Here is a 23,266-nt window from a genome sequence, read left to right on the forward strand (position 1 = left end):
CTCCAGCCTCTGGTGAGACCGGGGGACCCAGCACATGTCCTCCACTACAAATGAGGACCACTCTCTGACTGCCGCCAGCACGGAGGAAAAGCCATGGACCCAAGCGGTCTGGGAATTCCCTGACCGCTTGACTCTTGAAATTTCAGGAATTACCTAAAAATTATCTCCAAGGTGAAAGAAAAAGCAAAAGTGGAGATTCCCCTGCCAGACACTAGGGGGAGTCCCATCCCTGGCCTGGGAAGAAGAGGATGCGTCTCAGGTCGAGAGGAATTTAGCTTATTTCCAAAGTTGGTGGCTGGCGACCTCTGTTAAATCAACCAAACTGAACCCCAAGTTGTAAAAGGATAGTCCGTGATCACCCGTGATCATTTGGGGCTTGTCTTCCCAGCCCCAGACTAATTTACAGGCAACCCCCCCCCCCACAAAACCCCCAAAAACAACAACAACAAAAACCAAACAAAAACAAACAAACAAACAACTGTAGAGGCCGGAGAGGGCCCCGAATCATGCAGCTGGCCTGTTTAAAGACCCAGCAGTCCTGTTCTCCGCCCACGTGAGACGATCAGGACCTGCTACGTAATTTGTGGGACCCAGTGTAAAGAAAAAATGCTGGAAATTATTGAAATGTTATTAATGTTTGAATAATAATTCAAAAATTATTAAGACTTTCAAGATGGTGAAATCAGAGCATTCAAATGGAAGTTATGAAGCCGGCTCTGGCTCTAGCAGAAGGAGTCCGTCACAACTGAGCTGTCCGTCCCTAAGGCAGCGTGGGGCTTTCGGGGCTGGCGTTTCCACAGTGGTTCCTGGAGCAGCCATGGGAAGAGGCAGGTTTGACTTGGGAAGGCAAGCTGTCCCAAGCCACGGGGCGAGGGAGCGCTCTCACGATCCAGGGCCCAGGATCATGTAACCCCCGTTTTCCGGGAAAGGAATATCCTACCAGGCAGGGCCGCCCAGGGAGGGGAAATCCAGCAAGAGTGAAAGTCGCAGGCTGACAGCCTAGCCGGCCGCGGAGGCGGCTTCCCGCGGTCAGCCTCGGAAGCGTCCCCCGTCGCGCGTCCCTAGGAGTCACGCGACTCCGCGCTGCTGCGGGAGCGGGAGCGCCGGCCAGGCCTGCCCGACCCACGCGCGGCCGGCTGGCCTGGAGGCGGCGGCGAAGGGGCGCCAGGGCGCACACCCTCCCGTGGGCAGGAGAAGCGGGAGGGGGGCGCGCGGACACCTGGCCCGGGGACCTCTCCATAGACCCATCCCCAGCTAGTTCCCAAGCCCTTCCCTGCCGCCCGCTCCCTCACCTGGGCGTGTTGGGGTGCGGGGGTGCGGTGGAGGCGGGGACCTAGTGATGGAGGTGGTGGGAGAGCGAAGGAGGCAGGGCTGAAGGCTGACGGTCCCGACAGCAACTCCTCTTGAGCTGCCCCAGTCGTCGGGTCTGCTTCTCGCAGACACCCCGAAACCCGCGCTCGCCCCGGCTCCCCGCAGCTTGGCGCATCGGTAGTTCCCCCCGGCGCCTTCCAGCAGCGCGCCGGTCTCCCCGCCCCCGCCCGCCTCGCCCCGCCCTGCAGCTGCGGTCCCTTTAAAGGCGCGCTCGTGCGGGGCCGCCCCTCTCGAGGCTGACTCGGGAGCCGCGCCACTGCTGCGAGCCGCCGCGCTCGGCCGGCATGACCATGGCGTCCCCGGCCATCGGGCAGCGTCCCTACCGGCTGCTCCTGGACCCGGAACCTCCGCGCTATCTGCAGAGCCTGAGCGGCCCCGAGCCGCCGCCGCCCCCCGGCCGCTCCTCGCGCCGCTGCGCCCCCGCGCCCCTCTCCACCGCGCCCGGGGCGCACGAGGGGCGCGGCGCCCGGAGGGCGGCCCGGGGGGACCCGGAGTCTCAACCGCGGGCCTCCCGACCCGCTCGCCCTCTCCGGCCTGGTCTGCAGCAGAGACTAAGGCGGCGGCCTGGGGCGCCCCGGCCCCGCGACGTGCGGAGCATCTTCGAGCAGCCGCAGGATCCCCGCGTCCCGGTGGAGCGAGGCGAGGGTCACAGCTTCGCCGACCTGGCGCTGCGGAGCGGCCGGGGCTGGTGCGACCTGTGCGGACGAGAGGTGCTGCGGCAGGCGCTGCGCTGCGCTAGTGAGTGTGAGGGGCAGGGCAGGGGAGGGGCGCGCGGGAGGCCCGCAGTCCGAGCCCGGGGGCTGCCACGGAGCTGGCGCGGGGGACTGGCATTGCCCTTCTCCACTTCAGCCAAGGGAGACAGGCCCGGGAGACTCTGCTCTTAGCCCCCTGGCGGGTATGCTTTAGTGACTACCTACCGCCCAGGTATGGTGGTGCTGTGTTTAACAAATACCCCTTTCCCTGACAGGTGCATACCTCGCCCCGACACACACACGCACACGCGCGCGCGCGCACACACACACACACACACACTCAGGCTGGGGATGATGACCACCGTGACAAGGTCATTCCGTTGTCTCACACGCACTCTCTTGCTTTTGTTGAAGCTTCTTGACAGTGGGTCATGAGACTGGTATTGATATGGCCATTTGACCCCTGCTTATTAGCGTTAGTGGGAATATGGCTTGTTTGTCGCCGGTGGTACAGGCCCTTGGCACAGGCCCCCCTGTGGTACGCCTCTCCTTTAGGGCACACTGATGGGACAAGAAAGAGTCCTGGTTAGCCTTTGAATGGAAATGGACTGTAAGGTTGACGTGAGCTTGAGGTCACCCTGGGCCTGTGCCCCGCCCCCGTTGCCTTTCACCTCTGACCCTCAAACCTTTGGACTCTGCTCTAAATATTTGGCAATGCCCTGTCTCCCCTCCTCCTCCTCTTCCCCCTCCATCTCCTCCTCCTCCTCCTGGGTTACTGCACCAGTCCTCAGGCTTTAAAATTCCCCAACTTCCTGTCCAGTACTTTCCTCCCCAGAGCTCTCAGGCCTCTCCAGCCTCCTTCAGAGTCAGACTCTTCTCAAAGCTGGACTGTGGACCACTAGACACCCAGGGTGTAGACTTACTGAGCAAATTTGCAGTCTTTTTGGAGGTTGGGGTTATTTTCAGGTGTGTGTATTTCTTTAAGGGGTGCCTTCTCCCCACCCCCATATTTGTGGTTGCCATGTTTGGTGGAGGATATCTACATCCATGTGTTTATGTGTTTATAGAGATAGTTTAAATATCTGAAGTACAAAGCACAGAGGAGGGCAGAGCCCCTAACAAGCCTCTCTGGAAATGGTGTGTGGGTTGTATCTGTCAGCAAAGGCCCTTCCCCCTTGCCCAAAGGCGGGGGGCTCCCATCTGACTGCAGCAGCCACTTCCCTATCAGGAAAACCCTACTCCCCCCCCCCCCCCCCCCCCCCCCCCCCCCCCCCCGCCCCAGTTCACAGCAGAGGCTGGGCAGGGTGCCTCCTAGCTTCAGGGAAGGAAAGTTCACATTCTAAGCCAGTGTCAAGTGGAAGGGAAAGATTGGAGGGAAAGGAGGTGGTGCTCCTTCCACCACCAGAACTCACCGTTTAGGTGCTAAGACAAAAGGAAAGAGCAACCTTTAGAGAGGCGTGTGTTGTGGGTGGAGGACTGCTGTCACTCCATAAAGGCTCCTGACCTTATAGTAGAATCACATGAAACTCGCCCGTGGATGTCTTGGCAACGGTCACTCTCTCAAGGGTCGAGTCTCCTTTACCATATCCACTGATTCTCTAAACACAGACAGAGGTGTTATTCTCACTGTCCTGGATTTGGTTGTGCTGGAACCCTGGCAAATCCAGTTCACTGGAATTCTAGTCTGTAGTAAGGCATTTGGGGACTCCATCAAGCAGGGATATCTGAATGCCAGAGAGGGAGCAGAGCTGGTGTTTGTCATTATTAATATTTAACTGCATGTGGACCCGTGGCTGGATGGGAACAGTGAGACACGTTCTGAGGTGCAGATGAGCCTCGGGCAGGTGGAGGACACAGCTGGCCAGAATCACTGAGCATCTTTCTTTAAGTTGAAGATCTAATTCCGTGGTGGGCTTGGTGTGTTTTATCTTTGTTTCAAAAATAAAATCTTTGGGCGCCTGGGTGGCTCAGTGGGTTAAGCCTCTGCTTTCGGCTCAGGTCATGATCCCAGGGTCCTGGGATCGAGCCCCACATCGGGCTCTCTGCTCAGCAGGGAACCTGCTTCCTCCTCTTTCTCTGCCTCTCTTCCTACTTGTGATCTCTGTCTGTCAAGTAAATAAATAAAATTAAAAAAAAAAAAAAAGCAAGGTTCAGAAATATGACTTTAAAAAGGCAGCAGCAGACAGCGATTAAGAGAACAGACTGAAACCAGAAGACCTGAGTTTGAATCCTTACTCTGCCACTTAATCTCTGTGTCATGCTGGGCCTCTCTGTGCTCTGCTTCTTGTTATAAAAAAGTGGGGATAAAAACATTACCTGCTTCACTGTGTTATTGTGAGAATTAAGTGAATTAATGTATGCAAAGTGTTTAACAGAGTGCCTGGCGAAAGGCATTATGAACGTTCAATATAATATGAATGTTAGTGTTACCCCCTCCCATCCAACAGCTGTCACAATTTGTCTGGGCTCGTGACACCTCTGAGGTCACTTTTCCAAGCAGCGAGTATAGTTCTCAAACCCTGCGTGGCTGAACTAAGAAGGGAAGTGAGTGCCGTGAGCATCCCAGAATGAGTGGGTTTGAATTGCCCTCCAGAAACACTTCTGCTTCCTGTGGCTGAGGAGTGTCCCTGCTGAATGAATGCCAGTGGCTTCGAGAGCACTGGGACATTGGCACCTTGTCTTTGTATCACTTGCCTCCAGCAGAGTGCCAGGCACAGAGCAGCGTCAGTAAGTAGCATTTGGTGAAGGTGGTGGCTTGTTTTTCCTCCTAAATCTCTCTGTTCTTGGAAACAAGCAGACGGTCAATGGTACAGGAAGGACCTCTGTCTGGGCAGGAGGCTGACAATGGATGGGAGCTATGTTAGCAAGATGGACTTTTAATAAGGAAAATTTTAGAAAGCTGTCTTCCCACTGCCTGCCTGCCTCTGCAGTGAAAGACCTTCCAACCTAGCCTAACCCCTATGTCCAGGTCTGTAACTGACTCTGGGTAAGACTGGATTCGCCTATCAGGAGGTTCAGAGTTAATGTTAATTGCCAGGATTAAAAAATCGTGTTTAGTAGATAGGGGAAGAACTCCAGTGGGGACTAGAGGAGAGAGAGAGATACTGAGAGACAGAGAGAGAGAGAGATTCTGTGGGGGCATGTGTGTTTTGGGGTGGGGGCAATCGCAGTGGTGAGGGCCCACTTCCAGCACTCCGGGGATGCAGGGCCAGCAGCAAACACCCTGCAGAGTTACCCGCTGCCCTTTGGCTTTGCGATCAGGAAACACCCGTTAGAGGTTTTGGACCCTTTCTTCTATAGAAGGCACAGAGTTGACCTTTTACCATTCATCTCGTTTTGTGGATACGCGAGCCATCCCGGACCAGAGAAAGTCTGGAAAATGGGGAAACTGAAGTCCAACTCCACGGGCAAGGAGGGATACTTAGACACACCTTGCATGAGGCTAGTGAATGCTCACGGGCTTCTCCGGAGCCGTCGTCCCTCGTTCAGGACTCTGAGGTGTTATGGGATTGGAATTATAGGGTTGAAAGGGGAACCCTGGGGCTCCTTATCCTACCCCCTACTTGATAGATGTGTAATTATGATGTGCAGAGGAGGTGCTCTCCATGAACCTCAGGGACAGGGGACTTCCTGGGGCGAGACTGATGTCCCACAGGGCCCCGCTGGCCAACTCCCAGCTCTGCCTTGTTACTTCATTGATGGCTGGGCTCAGCCCACCTCTCTGTGAAGACTGGAACCGCCCATGCAACAGACATGGGATCCTGGGGAGGCCCCTCTTGCCATGATTTCTTTGTGGAAGAGGTTACTGGACATTGACCCTGAGTTACCCTAAACAGACCCGAGAACTCTTGGGCACCTGGAAAGTATTTTATTTGTCTAGTATGCCCAGCAGCTTTGAAGTGTGTGACTTGAAGTTTTCTCACGGGCCGTGGTTTGGCTGGGGAGGTTAGGGAAAAGGACGCTGAGCTTTTAAAGAGAGTGGAACCCCGTCTCCAGTTCCCTCTGCCCCAGGCTCTAATTGGGGTTTTTCTTCTAGAAAAGAGAGTCCTAGTGGAATGAGTGTGTGTGTGTGTGTATTTGGGGACAGAGAACAGATCTGGAATGCTTTGAGGGAGGCCTCCTGAGGTCCCCAAGCTGTATCTTGTTTCCTGTCCTCCCTGCTTCCTGTCTTCTGGAGAGATGAAAGTGAAAGCATTAAATGTGGGCTTAATTGTCCCCCCACTTCATCAGAGCATGAAATTTTCTGATTATGGAGGGAAGGGGGCTTGAATCCCAGGTACAGTCAAAAATGATTAATGCCACTTGTCTGCCAGCCTAATTAGACTTGGTAATGAACGTGTGTGTTCGCCTGCTGATCCTGAGGAGTTGTTAGGTGGCAGTGAATTGGCATCTGCCCTCAGCTGAGGCTTTGGTCTGGGATCCTCTCTCTCCCCTCCCAAGTTTATCAGTCACTCAGGCCGGGCCCAGAATGACAGGGAAAGGACTGCCCCCTGCCTGTCTCCCAGGGCTGGCTCGTGGGGGGCAGGAAAGAGTGTAAGGACAGGGGCGGGAGGTGCAGGCTGCGCCCAGCCCGCCTCCGAGTACAGGAAGGATTCTTCACAGGCCAGTAGTGCCTTTTCCCTGAAGAGCCCAAAGGATTTCCATGCTTGCGTCTGCATTCATCCTTGGAATGGCTTCCTGAGGTCAGAGCACAGGGATGCTGCTGCCCAGGGCTTATGTGGGCAAGGAAGCAGTGCCCGTCCACCCGGCTGGGGGCAGGACGAGGTTAGAGCCTCTCAGGTGGGGCAAACCTGGCTGGCTGCGAAGGCCGTGGGGCTAGCTCAGGCTGTCGGGTCCTTTCCCTCCTTCAGGCTATGCCCAGCATTTCTGAGTCAGCAATCATGCCCCTAGGGGCTCTTCTGTGGAGACCTCTCCGGCTCCCAGCCCGTTCCTCAGTTTCCCCATGGAAGGAGTGGCTAGCCATTCTTGCTCTGCCCAGGGTACTATGACGGCTGACGAGGAAGCTGTAAATACTCCTCTGGCCTTATCAGAGGCCCTTCCTGTTCGCATTCCTCAGATGACAAGGTGAATATTCTTGGGCAGGTGAATATTTGTGGGTGCGCAGAGCACGCGAATGGAATGTACCCCCCAGCCCCAGCCAAGCTTCCGTCGGCAGCCAGCCTTCCCTCTCACTCGGAGATCTGCTGTGCTGGGGGCTGGGGGCTGGGTGCTCTCTGCCCGCCAGACCACCCACTGGCTCGGCTGGGTCCCGGCTCTCTGCTGCCTGGGTCGGGGAGGGCAGGCGGCGCTGAGGCTGGGAAGGCCAGTCCTGACGGGGGAGATGGCTGGGCATTTAGTCATCTGTGGGTTTTTTTTCCAAGAGACTTTGGCAAGCTTCTCGCCACATGCTCAGGGCAGAATCTTGGGGTTGGGAGGGGAGCTGAGCAAGGAGGCCAAGGTGGTGATGTCAGACAGGGCAGCGGGCTCTGTTTCCCGGGGGCTCTGGTTTAAGTGGAATCACATCCTCGTGGGGGACTCGCTGTGGTTAAGACTATCTTGACTATCTTGACTCAGGCCTGGGGGCGGAGGTGATGTTTGGGTGCTCTCTGCAGCACCCCACACGCCATGCAGAAGAGACCTGGGCCGAGCCCAGCGCACCCCGAGAGCGCTCCGTGGTGTGGTCATTGGCTAGAGTGGCTGACGAGTTCATGTGGGGCCTGTTGCCGCCTGCCTGTGGTTCTTGGCATAGAGAAAGTTCTTGAGAGACGCACCCACAGAACAAGCAGGGATGTTGGCTTCCTATTTTGCCCCCTTGGGACAGGAAGGAAGAAGAACAGCAGGGATCTGTCCCGGCAAGAAGCCAGGTGCGCGGCCTCCCTGTGGAGCCCCTCCTGTCCTGACTGAGGGGTCTGGTGCCTGCTCGTTTCTGTACAACATCCCAGGTTTTCGTCAGGATTTTCCTACCCACCCACGCCGACCGCTTTGACTTCATGGAGGGCATCAAGGAGAAAAGCTCGAGCTCACGTGGTACCGAGGGGTTTGTAGGAAGGTGGTGCTGGAGAGTCCGGTGTGTTCACTCCTGCCTGTCACTGGGAGGCAGGGAGCTGGGTCTGTCACTCAGCTGTGACCACAGCGGGGCTGGCTCATGTTTACTCTGCCAGAGAGGGCCTGCACCCCACCTTCGGCTCCCCCTCCCTGTTTCTTGAACAAACATTCCCAGGGCAGGGCAGGTCTTACCCAGATGTCTGCAGTGGCTGCTAGAGAATGAAACCTTGGCTTACATTGGACCTTTAAGAAGTCATACCTAAAGGTCAGGGAGAAGCAGACTCCCTGCTGAGCAGGGACCCAGAGGCAGGACTTGATCTCTGGACCCTGGGATCATGACCTGAGTCAAAGGCAGAGACTAAACTGACTGAGCCACCCAGGTGCCCTGGGGTTCTTGTTTTTTTTTTTTTTTTTTAAATCCTTTTGTATTTTGTCCCCCTTTTATTGACTTTTTAATCCTTTCATGTTTTGTTTCTACTGAATGCTGGTTCTGGAAAAGAATTATCCTCATGTTTGCTGTAGATACAAATTGGTGTCCCATGAGCCTCCTAGGATGGGAGTATTTACATGAAACAAAGTGAGTTGAGAATGACAAGAATTGTGGGAGTGGAGGTGGCCTGGCCCCATCTGAAGCCTTTTCTTTCTTTCTTTCTTTTTTTTTTTTTTTTTAGATTTTATTTATTTATTTGACAGAGAGAGAGAGAGACTGTGAGAGTGGGAACACAAGTAGGGGACAGTGGGAGAGGGAGAAGTAGGCTCCCTGCTGAACAGGGAGCCCGATGTGGGGTTTGATCCCAGATGACTTGAGCCAAAGGCAGACGCTTAATGACTGAGCCACCCAGGAGCCCCTGAAGCCTTTTCTTGGCTTGCACAGTGGGCTGGGGCTGATGGGATCATGGCCCTCTCACAGGGGAGAAAACACAGCATTTAAGGAGGCGAAGGACTGCTCTACGATGACCCAGATGGGAAGTAGCAAAACCAGCACCAGAACCCAACACAGCATTTTGCCTTATAAGCTAATGTCATTCGAACACACAAGTTCATTGAGTCCTCCTCCTTCGTCGGCCCCCCTTCCACCAATGAATGCTGAAATGTCCATAAAAAGAGGTACAGAGAAAAAAAAGAGGGTGAGCCAATGGGTCGATGAGCCGTGTGCCAGCTAGACGGTCAGCCAGTGCCTGGATAATCCACGATTGGCTGCACGTAAGCTGTTTCCAGCATGTGGTTTCTAAATAGATTTTCAGCATGCGTAAATCATGAGATCTTTGAACAAAAGGTGAAGTTTTTCTACGTCCCAAGTTAAAAGAAGAGTCTTTCTCTGGCCCTGCCTCACCCCCACTGGTGATCGGAGTATGTACAGTTGGCATGGGAATACAGGTAGGAGGTCTTTTCCTGTTCCATGCCTCCTCCTTGCCCTGACCTAGGGTCAGAGTTCATGACCAGGAACCACAGCAAAATCAGGTTGCATCTCAGAAGGGACAGCTGGGGTGAAGGGCTTTAATATAAAAGCTGTCCCTCAGAAGGGACAGCTGGTTAGGGGCTTTAATATAAATCGAGGTTTGCCTCACGGACCACTGGCCCTATCCCAGGCGGTGGTGTGGCCACATGGGGACCCGCGAATCTGGGGAACCCCCTGCCCCAACTCTTCTCCTATCTCTGACCCTCTCTGTTTCTCCAGGTCAGTCTTACGTGTGGGTGTCATTGCTTACTCGCCTTGCTGACTTGGAGGAAGCTGTTTTTTCCATTCAAAGCTGAATGGAAGCTGGAGGTTTTGTGGTTTCTGTTGAAACAATTGTGTCTTTTCTGCAAGGGAGGAAAGGATTTAAAGGAAAACAAAACCCCTCATAGATCCCTTACTATCCAAGGGAACAACAGATCCCAGCTGTAACTTGATTTGTGAGAGAAAGGGATGGAGAAACGGTATGTAAATGCATATTCGGGTGACAAAATATTTTCAAGAGTGATCTGGAGATCCCCTTATGGGAATGGGGCATTTCAAGGTAAGAATGTATTCTAGCCCCCGCTTTTGAGATAGGGAAGGCTGTTTCTCCCAGTTGTGCTGGGCCTTGGCTGGACTCCCTCCCCAGCACGCAGGTCATCTGGTCCGTGCTTAGACGCTGGGTTACGAGAGTTCACCGCATAAAGCCCCCAGCCCCAAGATAACGCTCCTCCTAGATCCTCCCTACAGTTTTCTATCTGTCCAGCTTTCACAGGGTCAGGAAGGAAGATTCTAGAGCCTCCTAAAGCTCATCCGCCCGTGTCTGCCCGTTCTCTCCTGCTGGCTCCTCCGATGGCTTAACCTCTCAAAGGACAGCTCTGTGATGGGGAGAAAGGAGAAGTGAGATCAGTAAATCCTCGAGCCCAAAGGGGGACCTTCAGGAGGGGCTTTTCCCGCCTTCACTGTGACTCTTAGTAGAAGTCCTCTAGCATGCGTGTTGCCTTCCCTGAGAGTGGGAATGGGAACGCCACCCCATCCGGGGCTCACCCAGGCAGGAGTTCTAGAACCTCTGGGGACCTCCCAACCCTTGCTTGATGGCTCCAAGTATCGTTTTTTGACCAGCCTCTTCTCTGCAGAAGCTGCTGGGTAAACTAGAGGGCAGCCCTGGGCAGCCCAGTCTCCCTGAGGAAGAACGAGGGAGAAGGAACCAATGTCCAGGCCTGAGGAAGGGTGCCATTTTAGGGCATTTCTGTCTTAAATGAAGGACTTGCAAACAATGAGCTTTTATTGTCAAGAGTACAAACAAGTTTTTATTGTTCCTGCACCACGTACTGAGGCCCTCAGCCGTGGTGGGTGATCTAACAGGGGGACCCTCTACCCGGATTTCCTAGGAGGAAGGCAGATGATGGCGGTCCAGTTTGGAGGAACAGAGTGTTGCTTGGGTTTTTCTGCCACTTCTCTAAGTGGGCCGGAGGACATGGCCTTGGGCTCAGATGCCGCTCCGTGTTCTCTGTGACCTGGGGACAAACAAAGGCACAGGGGAGTGGACCCTGGATGGCGGTTGCAGGAGGTCTAGCAGAGCTCACACCTGAACCCACAGGTGTTGACTTCTGGATCTAACACCTGGGGACCGGAGCATAGATGTGTAAATGCACCTTTATTTCTATGCACACCTGAGTCCTCTGCAGGCCAGGACAAATGGCCCTCCCTTGTCTGAAACTGGCCTCATCTGGCAGTTGGCAGATGAGTTCTGGAATCTCTGGCTTTCCTTTTCTGGAATCCCCAGTGGCTTTCCTGGAAGGCTGTGCAGCCGGTCTGGTGCTGGTTGCCCAGCTCAGCCTGGGTGACAGGGCTTCTGGGAACTTCCCTGCTAAGGACTTGGTGGCTTCTGGGAGTCAGTGTTGAGGGATGCCCAGTGAGCACCATTCTGAGGCCAGAGAACATTTCTATCCTATTTGTGAGAGACTGTGTTCTTCTCTTCTTTTCTCTTTCTTCCCCCTTTTCACTGCTTACCTCTCTCTGCTCACCGGCTCCTTCCCAGCCCAGATGGCTGAAAGCCGACACTCTTCCCCACCCCTGGGCTTAGCGTGGGAGAATGTGAATTAGCCCCCTCATTCCCCCAGGAGCCTATATAGCTGGTAAAGCATTATTAATCCGCCATCCCCAAAGAAATCCATTAATGAGCTCCTGGGTCGGGCTTACGGTGTGAGATAACCGGTCACTTCTGCTGTCTGCTGAAACTTTGGAGACATTGATTTTCAGGCTCCCAGGCAGCACTGAGCAGTGAAGCTTGGGGCAGGCTCTTTCCTGCAGCCTGTTTGGTGGGGGCATTTTTATCTTATCAAGCTAAAAGCCCCAGGAATAGAAAGTTTTCCATTGGGGGAGGTGGTGGGAAGGGACCTCAGCTGCGCAGGAGAAAGGCGCTGTGCAGGCTGAGCCGGTACCCGGGCCCCACGTCCCAGGTGCCTGGGACTCCCTTTGGGAAAAGGAGCTGGGCTGGGCTGATTGGAGCAAAGCCCCAGTCACGGGAGCCCCCAGACTCTCCATTCATCACTCCATCCCCGCCGGCCCGGAGAGAAGCCGCGGATCCCCCACAGCGGGATGACCGAGGGCTGCTGGGATGACGAGGCGGCTCCTGCCTGCTTCCGAACAGTCCTGGCGAGGCTCCAGCGGCTCTTCCGCAGGCTCCCCAGGAGCCGTTCGGGATCACAGAGGCTCCAAGCCCTGCAGCGGTTCTGCCATGAGGCCCGGCTGGCTCGCGGTAGGTCCAAGTGCCCTAGCTAGGGGCCTTCGGGGGGTTCTTGGGGTCCGAGGCCTTGGCCAAGTGGCCTTCCCCATGGGGAAGGGAGTGCAGGAGCCAAATGGTGGCCTGGGATTTGCTGCTGAGCTCAGCAGCCCTCCAGGGGCCAAAGCTCAGGTGCTGACACCCTGCCAGCTTTAGGTGGAAGGGCAGGTCTAAAAGCACATGCGCAGAGGCCCAGGCTGCCTGTGGGTCTGAACGGCTTTTTGCTGGCTGAGAACGAGGGCTGAGCATCATCTTCATCTGGGCCCCTGAGCTGGGGAAAGATGGACACTTGGATGACACTGTTTTCCGCTCTGCTGTGCTGGAGCTCTGAGGGGTGTGAGACCTTGTCACAGTGTGGAGTCAGCCTCCCAAGGACCCAGGCGCAGTGACATTTCCTAGGCAGGGCGTTTCTCACCTGGAAGCTTCTCTTTCTATATAGTGCCCTTCTGACAAAGAGCTGAAGCACTTATGTTTGTTTGTTTACTTTCAATATCAGGTACTCCCTCCAGACCCCTGAGCAGGGGGAGTGGGAAGGGGGTTTGGTTATTTTACAGATGCAGCAGCTCAGAGAAGTAAGGCCCCTTGCTAGGGACCAGAGCAGCACAGCCAGGCCTGGAACCCCTTGCCTTGGGTTCTAGTCCCCTTACTGACCATCTGCCACTTCTCGCTGATGGTTGGATCTTGGGAGCACGAAAGCTTCCTCGAGGTTTCCTGTCCCACTTGTCTCCATGCTGTTCTTGAACCCATTCAGGCATGGGTGGATGTCCAGTGGGTCACAACACTGACTTCTAGAAATGGAACGAAACCAAACAATCCTCTCTGGGCTGAGATTTCGGAAGCAGAGTTTAAAAAGATGACATGGTCTTGACTCTGGAAAATATGATTTTTTCTGATCTAGGTTTTACCTCTTAAGAAATGGGAATTGTAATTCAACTAGACCTAATCCCCACTTGGAGACAAATACTCTTAGCCCGCCTGCATAATTTATCCTCCTCAATGGCCTAATACACACTGCGGCCCTCACTGAGAAGACAGCTGGATGCTGAGTTTCTCAATTTAAATGCTCACTCGTGCCTTTGCGTTCCTCCTCCCCCGCTGCAAGAATTATTCAACAGATCATTCCCTTGCTCCTTTGCTATTCAGCCCAAGGAGTTATAGATTTAAGAAAATCAATCAGACCTGGAGTGGCAGCATTAAGGTCTAGGCGAATGCTGCATTGCCTCGAAGACTCGCGAGCTCGTTTAGCTTGTGTTAGCATTTAGACTTAATGGATCGGAAGAGGGGAGACAGCGCGCTCAAAGATGATGGCAGCGGTAGACAGTAGACTGCAGATTTCTTGAAGAGCTCATCTTACTTGCGGGAATCTATCAGCAACCTATAGTAGGGCATGCAGGAACACCGGCTTCTTCGAGCCGAGCTGAGTGGAGCCCGGATCTTGGATTCTTGGCGGGAGGGCCTTCCTCATACAGAGGAACCTCTCTGAGCCTCGGTTACTCTCAGTGTAAACTGGGCAAAGAATCTCGATCTCAGGCAGCTGTCATTTAAGTTAAATGTGACATCGGATGTAAACCAGTTGACACAGTGCTTGTCACATAGCAGGTCCTTTCTTGGCAGCTGTTCTAATTTACTGACTTCTAGTAATGGCTTCTGGTAGGTCACCTGTGCGAGCCCCCTCTCCGCCCCCGCCCCGACCCCCGCTGCATCGGGTTGCCTGTTCTTCCATCATACCTGCGCAAGGGTGGGCTAGCCACCGGTATCTTTGTGAAAGAGACAGGGTTTGAAGATTGCCCAGGAACAAGTGGGGGGGAGGGGCACGAAACTCACACATCTTCTCTGGAAAAATTCCTATCATTGAGTTTGCCACACCGCTTAATGAACGAGGAAGGCTAGATGAGCCCACGGGGCATCATTCGAGCTGAGCAAGCATGTCGCCAAGGAGCAAGTCATGTATCATCTGAAGAGGCTGCTGGGGGTCACTGGGAAACAGTCTGGGTCTGTCCAGAAACCTCAGGTGGTCTTGGCTCTATAGGGACACAGCTGTAAAGCAGCCTTTGTGAGTCTCCTGCAGACGTCATCTATTTACTTTTCTTTTCAGGCAGAAAGTCTTTCACCCAGTTGGTTGGTGATCGGCACTTTGAGGGCAAGTGACATCAGTGCAGGTGTGGAAAAACCAGCTGGAGGCAGCAGCCTGGCTGTCCCCTGGAGGATGGCCTCTGGGTGCACCCCAGCTCCTGGGGCCTCCTGGTCCTGATGGGCATACCTGTGTGCATACACCTGTGTGCGCCCTCAGATCCGCACATCCGTCTCAACTTCCCCTGCTGCCTTGCAGGCTGCAGACACCTGGGCAGAGCTTCTTGCAAACTCGTTTAGCTGTTCTTCTCCTTGGGGTCCTTGGGGACACTGCCAAAAATATACCGTAGGCACACGAGAGGCTAGACTGCCCTTTGCCCCTGCTCAGAGATGGTGTCTGCTTTAAAAGCACTAAGACGGGGCCCCTGGGTGGCTCTGTCTGTTAAGCGTCCAACACCTGGTTTCAGCTCAGGTCACGATCTCAGGGGTCGTGAGATCGAGCCCCATGTTGGGCTCTGGGCACTGAGCAGAGTCGGCCTGAGAGCCTCTCGCTCTTCCGCTGCCCCTTCCCCTGCTCATGCATGCACACGGTCTCTCTAAAATAAATAAACCTTTGAAAATAATAAGAACAATAAAACAAAAGCAAAGCAAAAAACAAACCAAAAAACCCTCCTTAAGCTCTTCGTTCTGTATCTGTCCCTCATTACTAGGGATCGTGTCCTTTCTTTATCAGCTACCCAGACTCCTGGTGTCTTTGCAGGGGCCCAGGGACGAGTGGAGAGGAACCTGAGCCCCTGGGGGTGGGGGACCCCACCTGCTTTGTCTCTCTTACACCCCGAGCATAGTGACACATGCCTGGGGTGGGGGGGCAGAGGCCCCTCCTGTGCAGGCCTGAAGCCGAGAGGGCATCTGGCAGCCCCACACTGGCCTCGGATACCGTGAGCTTGTTACTATTTGTACAACTCCCTTAAACCCAGCTGCCTACAGCGTTTTAAAGTATTTTTTTTTTCTTTTCTTAAGGTGCTCTGGCAATAGTATTTATTTTTTTTTCCATGGTGGTAATCAAAAGTGTGTGTGTGTGTGTATGTATGTGTGTGTGTGTGTGTGTAGTGTCATATATATATATATACCTAATTTTTTCTTTTGTCCACTTGTTCCTATTGTGGAAAGTCTTTGGGTATAAATGCTATCCTTTAGAACAGTGGCTCACCTCGAAGGCCCTCAAAAAATACATGTGGGATGAATGTATACCTGCATACACGGGAAACTGACTAATGACTAGGTTTCTGTGGAAAGACAGAGGCAGAACTGTATGAAAAGGGAATGTTCTCTCTGTGCCTCTCTGAGCACACATGTCCTGATGGAGGCTGGGGGCACAAGCTCTAATTGCCCCTCTTGAAAAATGGTGCCGTATCTTTGCATGTCTGTCTGTCTGGCCATGTCCTAACTTGAACTTCTTTGGATGTGGAGTCAGCTGGTCCTGCCGACAAGCCCACAGACCCTTGCACACAAAGGATGAGATCTGTTTGGCTTTGCCATCCTGGGGTCCCACCTGAAATCATGAACTTTAACATTTCCCCCCCAAAAGCCTCTTTCTATTCTTGTCCAAGGGTGTGACGGTGGGGGCTTCTCAGAGATGCTCTGGGATACCACACTGAGGGCCTGCAGACTCGCCCGCTTCTCTTTCCTTCACCCACAGCCCCTCCCCACTGTCCCTGTCACCCAGTAACCGCCGTGGAAGCCACCGTACCGCGGCGCAGCTTCTGCAGCAAGGGCGCCGCTCTCCCAGACTCTGGCATGGATGGGAAACAGAGTACATGTGGAAATATGCCAAAAAATGTCCGTCAACCAGAAGATTAATTAGAATAAATGAAAAATAGTGTCACTCTTGTAAAAAAGACTGAATCGATTTAAAAGTAGAAGGAACTACAGATGACTGTGGGAATTACAGCTACAAGAGGGTGTCAAAGTTACAAATATTGGAAGTGTAAATAATAGGAAAAACCAGGGGGTGGGGGCCCAAGAGCCGGAGGGAGCGCACTGGAGTCGTCCCAGCGGGGGGCCAGTTAGTACCAGCTGTGGTTGAAGCATGCGCTGCTACAAATGGCTCAACCCTATAAAGCGTGCTTATATATATATATATATATATTTTTTTTAAGATTTTATTTATTTATTTGACAGGCAGAGATCACAAGTAGGCAGAGAGGCAGGCAGAGAGGAGGAAGCAGGCTCCCCGCAGAGCAGAGAGCCCGATGTGGGGCTCGATCCCAGGACCCTGAGATCACGACCTGAGCCGAAGGCAGTGGCTTAACTCACTGAGCCACCCAGGCGCCCCAGCGTGTTTATATTTTTAAACATATATACGTGTATGCACGGGACAGGGGGCATGCAAATGTGGTTCAGGATCAGCACCCCCAAAGACTGACATGGCACGAAACAGACCGTGTAGAAAGGTGTCCTGTGGCCCCCTCCTGCCCCCGCCCCAGGGAGGGCACCGTCTGCGGCCTCCCTCACTTCCTGCATTGTCTGTCTGAACTTGTGAACTGTCCTGCCCTCTTTTGCCACACCTGCCCCTCCTCAAATTCCCCTCCCCCCCAGCTCACATCCCCAGCCCTGCCTGGCCACAGCGCCTTCCTTTTGTGGCTGCTTTTGGCCTCAGGATGTGTGGTTGTCTTGGAGGTAGATGATTAATGGGCCTGCCCGAGAGGCACACCCCCCCACACCCGCCCACACGGGGCAGGACTGGGCCTCTGCAGGCCAGCCTGGGCACCCAGGGTCTACACCCAGAGTCAGCCAGGCTGGTAGGGGACGAATCACGGGAGAAGCCAGGCTCAGGCATTAACAACTTACACCTGATGCCTAGCAACCAAGGTCTCAGAAAGAATCTTATAATCTGCTTTGGTCCCTGAGCAACAGGGTGGGACCCTTTGCCCTTCCCTTCTGCACAGACATTGTCACTCAAAAGCGCTTGTCCAACCCCACCCAGGCCTGCCACATGCTGGACCTCTCCGGTCGCTTTGGGAGAGGATGAAGACCAGGATCTTGGGGTGGCCTCATGGCCTCAGTTTAGCTGAGGCGTTCCAGAATCACCCCACCTCTGGGGCACTCTCTGTGCTCAGCACACCTGACCTGGGGGAGCCTGCTTCCCGTAAAGCCCGCCCACCCCAGCCCTCTGTTTTACGTGGGAACTGAAAGTCCGATCCGGCTGGGGCGTGTTCAGACGCATCTCCTCTTGGCGCTTCCCACAGACACCGAGGCCTCCCTGTGCCCAGCGGCCCACCTTCCCTGTCTGTGGGAGGGACCTGCCTACAGTCTCTGCCTTGGGATGTGGGGCCTGGCTTCCAGGTCGCTCCCCTGCCACTACGACGGCTTTTGCTGTTGGCTTCCTGGCCTGCTTTCTGGTCCATTCCATGGGCTGTGTGTGTGTGCTGGATGGCGTTGTGCAGTGGGGGTGGGGAGCAGTGGTGCGTCTGCAGACCGTCCAGTCTAGGGCAAGGGGGTGCTGAGTACCCTCGGGGGTGGTCTGGCCTCCGAAACAAGAAATTACAGTATGTGGTCTCAGCAGGGCTGGGGTTTGCAGGCCTTCCTGGAAGCACAGAGATGCAGATGTCCCGACCCGACTGGCTGACCTACGAGGCAGACAGGGGTGCCTCTCCGAAGAAGGGAAGGGTCACCCCTCACCAGGCTAGCTCTGTGTCCACGTGGCACCTCACTCATGCAGGGAGCTGAGCCCTAGCGCCTCCCTTCTTGGAGAATAGGGGTTCAGCGGAGGTCTGCCCTTGCCTTGCCCCACCCTCACTCCGAGGTTAGCCAGGAGTATGACAAATGTATAGATGGTGTTGGTGTTGGCAGTTGCTGCAGACCTCCAAGCCTGACCAACCATAGCCTTTACCTTTCCACCCTCCAACACAACTCCCCCGCTCACATCCCTGGCTTCCTCCTCTGGACGCATCAGTGGCAACAGGTCGGAGGAGCTCCCTGGGCAGTCGCATGGTTCTTCTCCCTGCAACACTCTGGGAGAGGGCCCCGAAGGAGAGAGGCCAGCACCACACCCTGGGGCCAGGCCACCCAGACGCAGGAATCCCAACGTGTAGAAGGTGATGACTACCCTTAATTGAGCACCTACTATGTGCCAGGCAGTGTTGGATGCTCTACCTATATTCTCTTTAATTTTGGCAACAAATCTGCTGGCCAGGAAGATAGGACTGCTTCCATTTTGCAGATGAAGTCTTCGAGGCTAAATAAATTCTCTATTTTACTGAGGTTAGGTAAATTGCCCAGGTATCTCATACTCCATTAGAAGCAGAGTTTGGGTTCAAACCCAGATGTGTGGGACTCTGGAGGCTGGATTCTGTGCATTCACCAGCTCCCGATGAGGGGCTCCATCCCCTGCACCTCTTCGCAAAGACCTCCTCATGCCCAGCACACAGCGTGCCTTCAGGTACCCCATGGTCTGAGGACTTCTGATTCGCCGCTGCTGAGTGGGGCTACTTGGTGCCTCTGTGAGGCAGGTGGTGCTGAGAGCCATGTTTAGAGAGTCAGACCAGAGCAAGCAGACAGGATGGTTGGGGTGTGGAGCTCCCAGGCTGAGGGTTTTGATTGGGCTGGGACTGGAAATGTGAATGGATGCTTCCCAGGACGCGGTGGGGACCTCAGGGAGGAATGCTGTGGCCATGACCTGCGGGGGCAGAGGGAAAAAGCACTCGCTACTCAAATGCCATTGGCTCACACTATTTTCTGGGCTTGGACCAGCCACCCTGTCCCCCAGCCTCGATGACGCCACCCGACCCGGCCTCAAGTAGTGAAGGGTAGGGGTGACAGGACCGAGTGAAGAGGATGGCTCTGAGGAACAGCTTCGCAGAAAACAGGGCTAGTGAGAAGGAGTCAGTTATGGTGGATTTTCTCGTCAGCTCTGCTGCTGACTCGCTGGGAGGCTCTCACCCCTCCAAGTCTCGGTATGCACATCCCTAAACTTGGAGTAGACCAAAGGATCTGGAAACCTATGTCCACACAAAACCTCACAGGTAGACATTTATAGTAGACTTGCTCATAGCTTTCTGGAAGCAGCCAAGATGTCTTTTGGTAGGTGAAAATGGACAGAGAAGCTCTGGTCCCTCCACACGATGGAATGCTTCTGTTCAGCACTCCATGAGCTTTCAAGCCATGAAAAGCCACGGAGGAACTTTAAATGCGGTTCCGAAGTAAAAGAAGCCGATCCCAAAATGCCAACAAGATGACATTCTGGAGAAGGCAAAGCTCCAGAGGCAGGAGAAAGATCAGTGGTTTCCAAGGGTGAGGGGATGGGAGGGATGAACAGAGGATTTTTAGGGCAATCAGGCTACTCTGCACGACGAATAATTGTGGGTACATATCGTTACACACTTGTCCAAACTCACTGGATGTACGCCACCCCCATCACTGAACCTGAAGGTAAACAGGGGCTCTGGAGAGTGACATGCTAATAGGTTCATGAGTTGTAACAAATGTGCCCCTGGCGGAGGGCGGGGCAGGGGGGCGGGACGGGGATAATGGGAATCGACTAGGAGGCAGCCGGAAGTACATGGAGGGGCTCTCTATACTTGTGGTCAGTTTTGCTTCAAACCTAAAACTGCTCTAAAAAATAAAATCTATTTTTAAAAATAGGGAAAGCAACATGTCCTACAGGCATAGTATTGACTTTGTGAAATCTTGTATACAAAGCGTCTGGCATGCATACAGCGAGTGTAGAAAGGCTCTTTGCTGTTACTGCAGTGTAGGTTACGTGAGTTTTCTTCGTTCCTTTTCTGTAGCATTTTTTTCCTATTAGCAAAGAATGTATGTTCATTGTGGGAATTTAGCAACGATGCAGAGAGGTAAAACACTTGAAATCCCATCCTCTGAGCAAGCATGTCCCCTTCCTTCCAGGTAGCTGTCCGAACAATGTGTCTAGCCACATGTGTATTTTTATATAATTAGAACTATAGAACATGACCCTTTTTTTTTTTCAAGTGATATGTTTGTGGACATTTCCCTAAGTTGACCAGTATCAATCTGCCTCATCTGATACAATGGCTAAGTAGTATGTATTTAAAAAAAAGAGCCTAACTGTAGCTGGCCACCTATAGGTGGGTATGGGTATTTCTAGCAATTTTGTTGTCATAAACAACCATGAGATGAACAGTTTAGTGAAGAGATATTTAGATACAAATAGATACACATTCAGGATGAATTATTGTAGGAAATTAGTATCTTAGACGTAAGGACCTTCTCACTTATCCATATCCCCTGAATATGGGACAGTATCTACTTGGTTAACAATTTTCTTTTCTGAAACCTGAGTAAGATTGTAGAAGTTCAAATATTGGAGGGGCGAGGGGAGGAGGAAAGGGAAGGGAGCCATCCGGGGGCAGACAGGGGTGCCTCTCCGAAGTAGGGAAGGGTCACCCCTCACCAGGCTAGCTCTGTGTCCACGTGGCACCTCACTCATGCAGGGAGCTGAGCCCTAGGGCCTTCCTTCTTGGAGAATAGGGGTTCAGCAGAGGTCTGAGGGTGCCTTGGGACCTTTTGCATCATGACTTAGTGGAGGTCTGCAGGAAGGTCAGTGGGTCTGGGCAGGATATGCACAGACAGGCTTCTGGAATGACGATGCTACCTTGGGTTTTGACCAGTTAATAAGAAGAGTTAATACGTATTGAACTCTTTGTATCAGATCTTGTGTGACTTTTACCTGAGTATCTCATTCCATTCTCACGGCAACCCTGCGAGGGATACTACTATCCCTCCACTTCACAGAGAGGAAACTGAGGCACGGGGACAGTAGTCTGAGATCAGGTCAGCACTCAGACTCTGGCCTCTGCTTTGGCAAAAGGGAGAGCACCCGTCCTCACTCTGGTCACTTACCTGGTTCACACCAAACCCCTTCTGAATGTTTAATAGTGTCAGGTCCTCTCACATACTGAGCAGGGCCCAGAGCAAGGCTCGAAACTTGGAGGGCAGTGTTGCTGAGGGTCCATTAACCCGTGGGTCCTTTGCAAGAGGGCCTGAGGTCTGAGGGGAAATCTTGGGGTGACATAGAGAGGGTACTCACTGGCCAGGGCAGCAGGCAGGCTGGAGGCTGCAGGGTAATGGTGTGGGGGTGGGTGCGTGCAGTGGGGGAAGCAGGCCGGTGGCTGGACAGACAGGTGCAGGGGTGTTGGAGGCGATCTGGGTGGTCTCTGAGTGGCCACAGCTGGTCCAGCCCAGAGAGTTGTGTGGAGGGACTCCCAGTGCAAGAATGGGAGTCCCTTGAAGTGTCCTGAGAAGGTCTGAGAAGGGACCCCTGATATTGGGGATTGTCCCCACTGACTTGCTCTGGAGGACCAGGACAACCCTGACTACTGCTTCTTATGTTATGTTAACTTAGGTTAATACTGCATTTTCTAGCACCAGTTTGTTTTTGTTTTGCTTTGGCCTGTACGGTCTTAGAACCAAATAACTCTATAACTAAAGCCACCTGTGTGTTGCTTTGAAATGACTAGCTGGAGGAAGGTTGGTGAGACCAACCGCAGATCACCACCAGGAGCTGAGCTGAGGCATCTGCCTGGCAGGGCAGGGCTGGGGCACAAGGGTGGAACGCTGACCGAGGGCCCCGGTGCAGTGCTCTGCATCAAGACCCCACCCCGAACCCTCATGGTAGCCCTGTGAGCTGGCTCGTTCCTCTTTCAGAATTGAGATTAATGCTCAGAGAAGTTCAATAACTTACCCAAGGTCATGTTGCTGGTAGAGTGACTGAAGGCCAGGTCTACCTCTAAGTGCATCCTCTTGCCATCAGACCACAGTATGGGCCGGGTCCCTGAAGGCAGAAAGGGGGAAATAAGAAGGTTCGTTTTCAAGCTGACCTTCACCAAGGCAGCCTGGGGTGCCCAGAGAATGGGCTTAGGCTCCTAGATTCAGAGGTGGTCATGCTTCCCCCTTGGGCCTCAGAAGTGGCTTTGGCTATACGGGGCAAGAAGCTGGTCTTCACTGAGCCCGGAGTGACTGTGAGAGTGGCCTGAGGCCTCACTGCAGACCCAGAGGTCATCCTGGGTGCAGGCCTCGCCCTCCTCCCACGCCTTGGCCTCAGAGGGAGTTAAGCAGAGAGCTCCACCTTGTCGTGGGGTCTGGTGTGCAACTCTGGGGTGAAAGGGCTCGACGTTTCCTTATCAGACTCGCTTGACGTTTCCTTATCCAAATCCAAACAAATACTGTTTTAAGCCACTAGTTCATGGTCCTTTGTTACAGGACAACTGGGGAACTAATGTCATCTGGGTGCTGAGGGCGGGCCCTAGCTGCTCCTGTCCATCCTGGCTCAGGGGTCCCTCCTCGGAGAAGGAGCCCTTTTGTGATTTGTCTCCATTATTTCTCCTTAGGGTTGGCCCTTCTGTTTCCATAGGCTCCCCTTCCAGGAGCTGGAGGCACATTCATTTTCTCCGAAGCAGCCCCTGGGAAGGGGGCCAGGGGTTAGAGCTGCAAGGGAAGGGCAGAGCCCGGAAGGAAGGGATAATAATTCTATTTTATAGATGACAACACAAGGGTCAAGAAATGCCAGTTCTCCCTAAGATACTCCGATCAGAACGTAGGAATGTTGCTCCCTGATCTCTGCTGCCTCTGGACGGGGAGATCCTCGTCCTATCTGTTCTGTGATGTCGGAGCTCCCTGCCCCTTCTTGGCCCCGTGACGTGGGAATACGCGTTTCCGGCAATCTGGTCCTCTCTTCCAGCTCCCCAGACCCTGCCTCACCCAGAAAACTTCCCAGACTGCTGTGGCTGGGAGGGGCTGCTGTGCCCTGAGCAGGCAGGCTTCCTGGAACTGTTGGGCAGTCAGGCCCTTCCCTGTGCTGTCTTACTTGTTAGTTATCTTCAGGCATGTGTGTCCTGTCTGCCCAGGCAG

The 23,266-nt window shown here is 53.8% G+C and overlaps 1 protein-coding gene and 2 long non-coding RNA genes across 3 annotated transcripts in view; 1 reads left to right on the forward strand and 2 right to left on the reverse strand.

Annotated features, from left to right (window-relative positions):
• Positions 1-610: 610 nt before the first annotated feature.
• On the reverse strand, positions 611-1,050 carry LOC309849512. Its single transcript, XR_014303742.1, has 2 exons — positions 941-1,050; positions 611-806 (listed from the first exon to the last, which is right to left on the reverse strand). It is a non-coding gene; the product is annotated as an uncharacterized lncRNA (long non-coding RNA).
• Positions 1,051-1,580: 530 nt separating this feature from the next.
• RASSF5 (Ras association domain family member 5) overlaps positions 1,581-23,266 on the forward strand; it is a 65,437-nt gene continuing 43,751 nt past the window's right edge. The window contains exon 1 of the mRNA XM_082702175.1: positions 1,581-2,109. Within this exon, the coding sequence (XP_082558301.1) occupies positions 1,656-2,109 (454 nt within the window). The 5' untranslated portion in view covers positions 1,581-1,655. The remainder of the gene's footprint in view (positions 2,110-23,266) is intronic.
• LOC309849672 lies at positions 10,808-22,190 on the reverse strand. Its single transcript, XR_014303830.1, has 2 exons — positions 22,101-22,190; positions 10,808-11,042 (listed from the first exon to the last, which is right to left on the reverse strand). It is a non-coding gene; the product is annotated as an uncharacterized lncRNA (long non-coding RNA).

Source organism: Mustela nivalis (assembly GCF_964662115.1).
Source record: "Mustela nivalis genome assembly, chromosome: 16".
In the NCBI taxonomy this organism is placed as follows: domain Eukaryota; kingdom Metazoa; phylum Chordata; class Mammalia; order Carnivora; family Mustelidae; genus Mustela; species Mustela nivalis.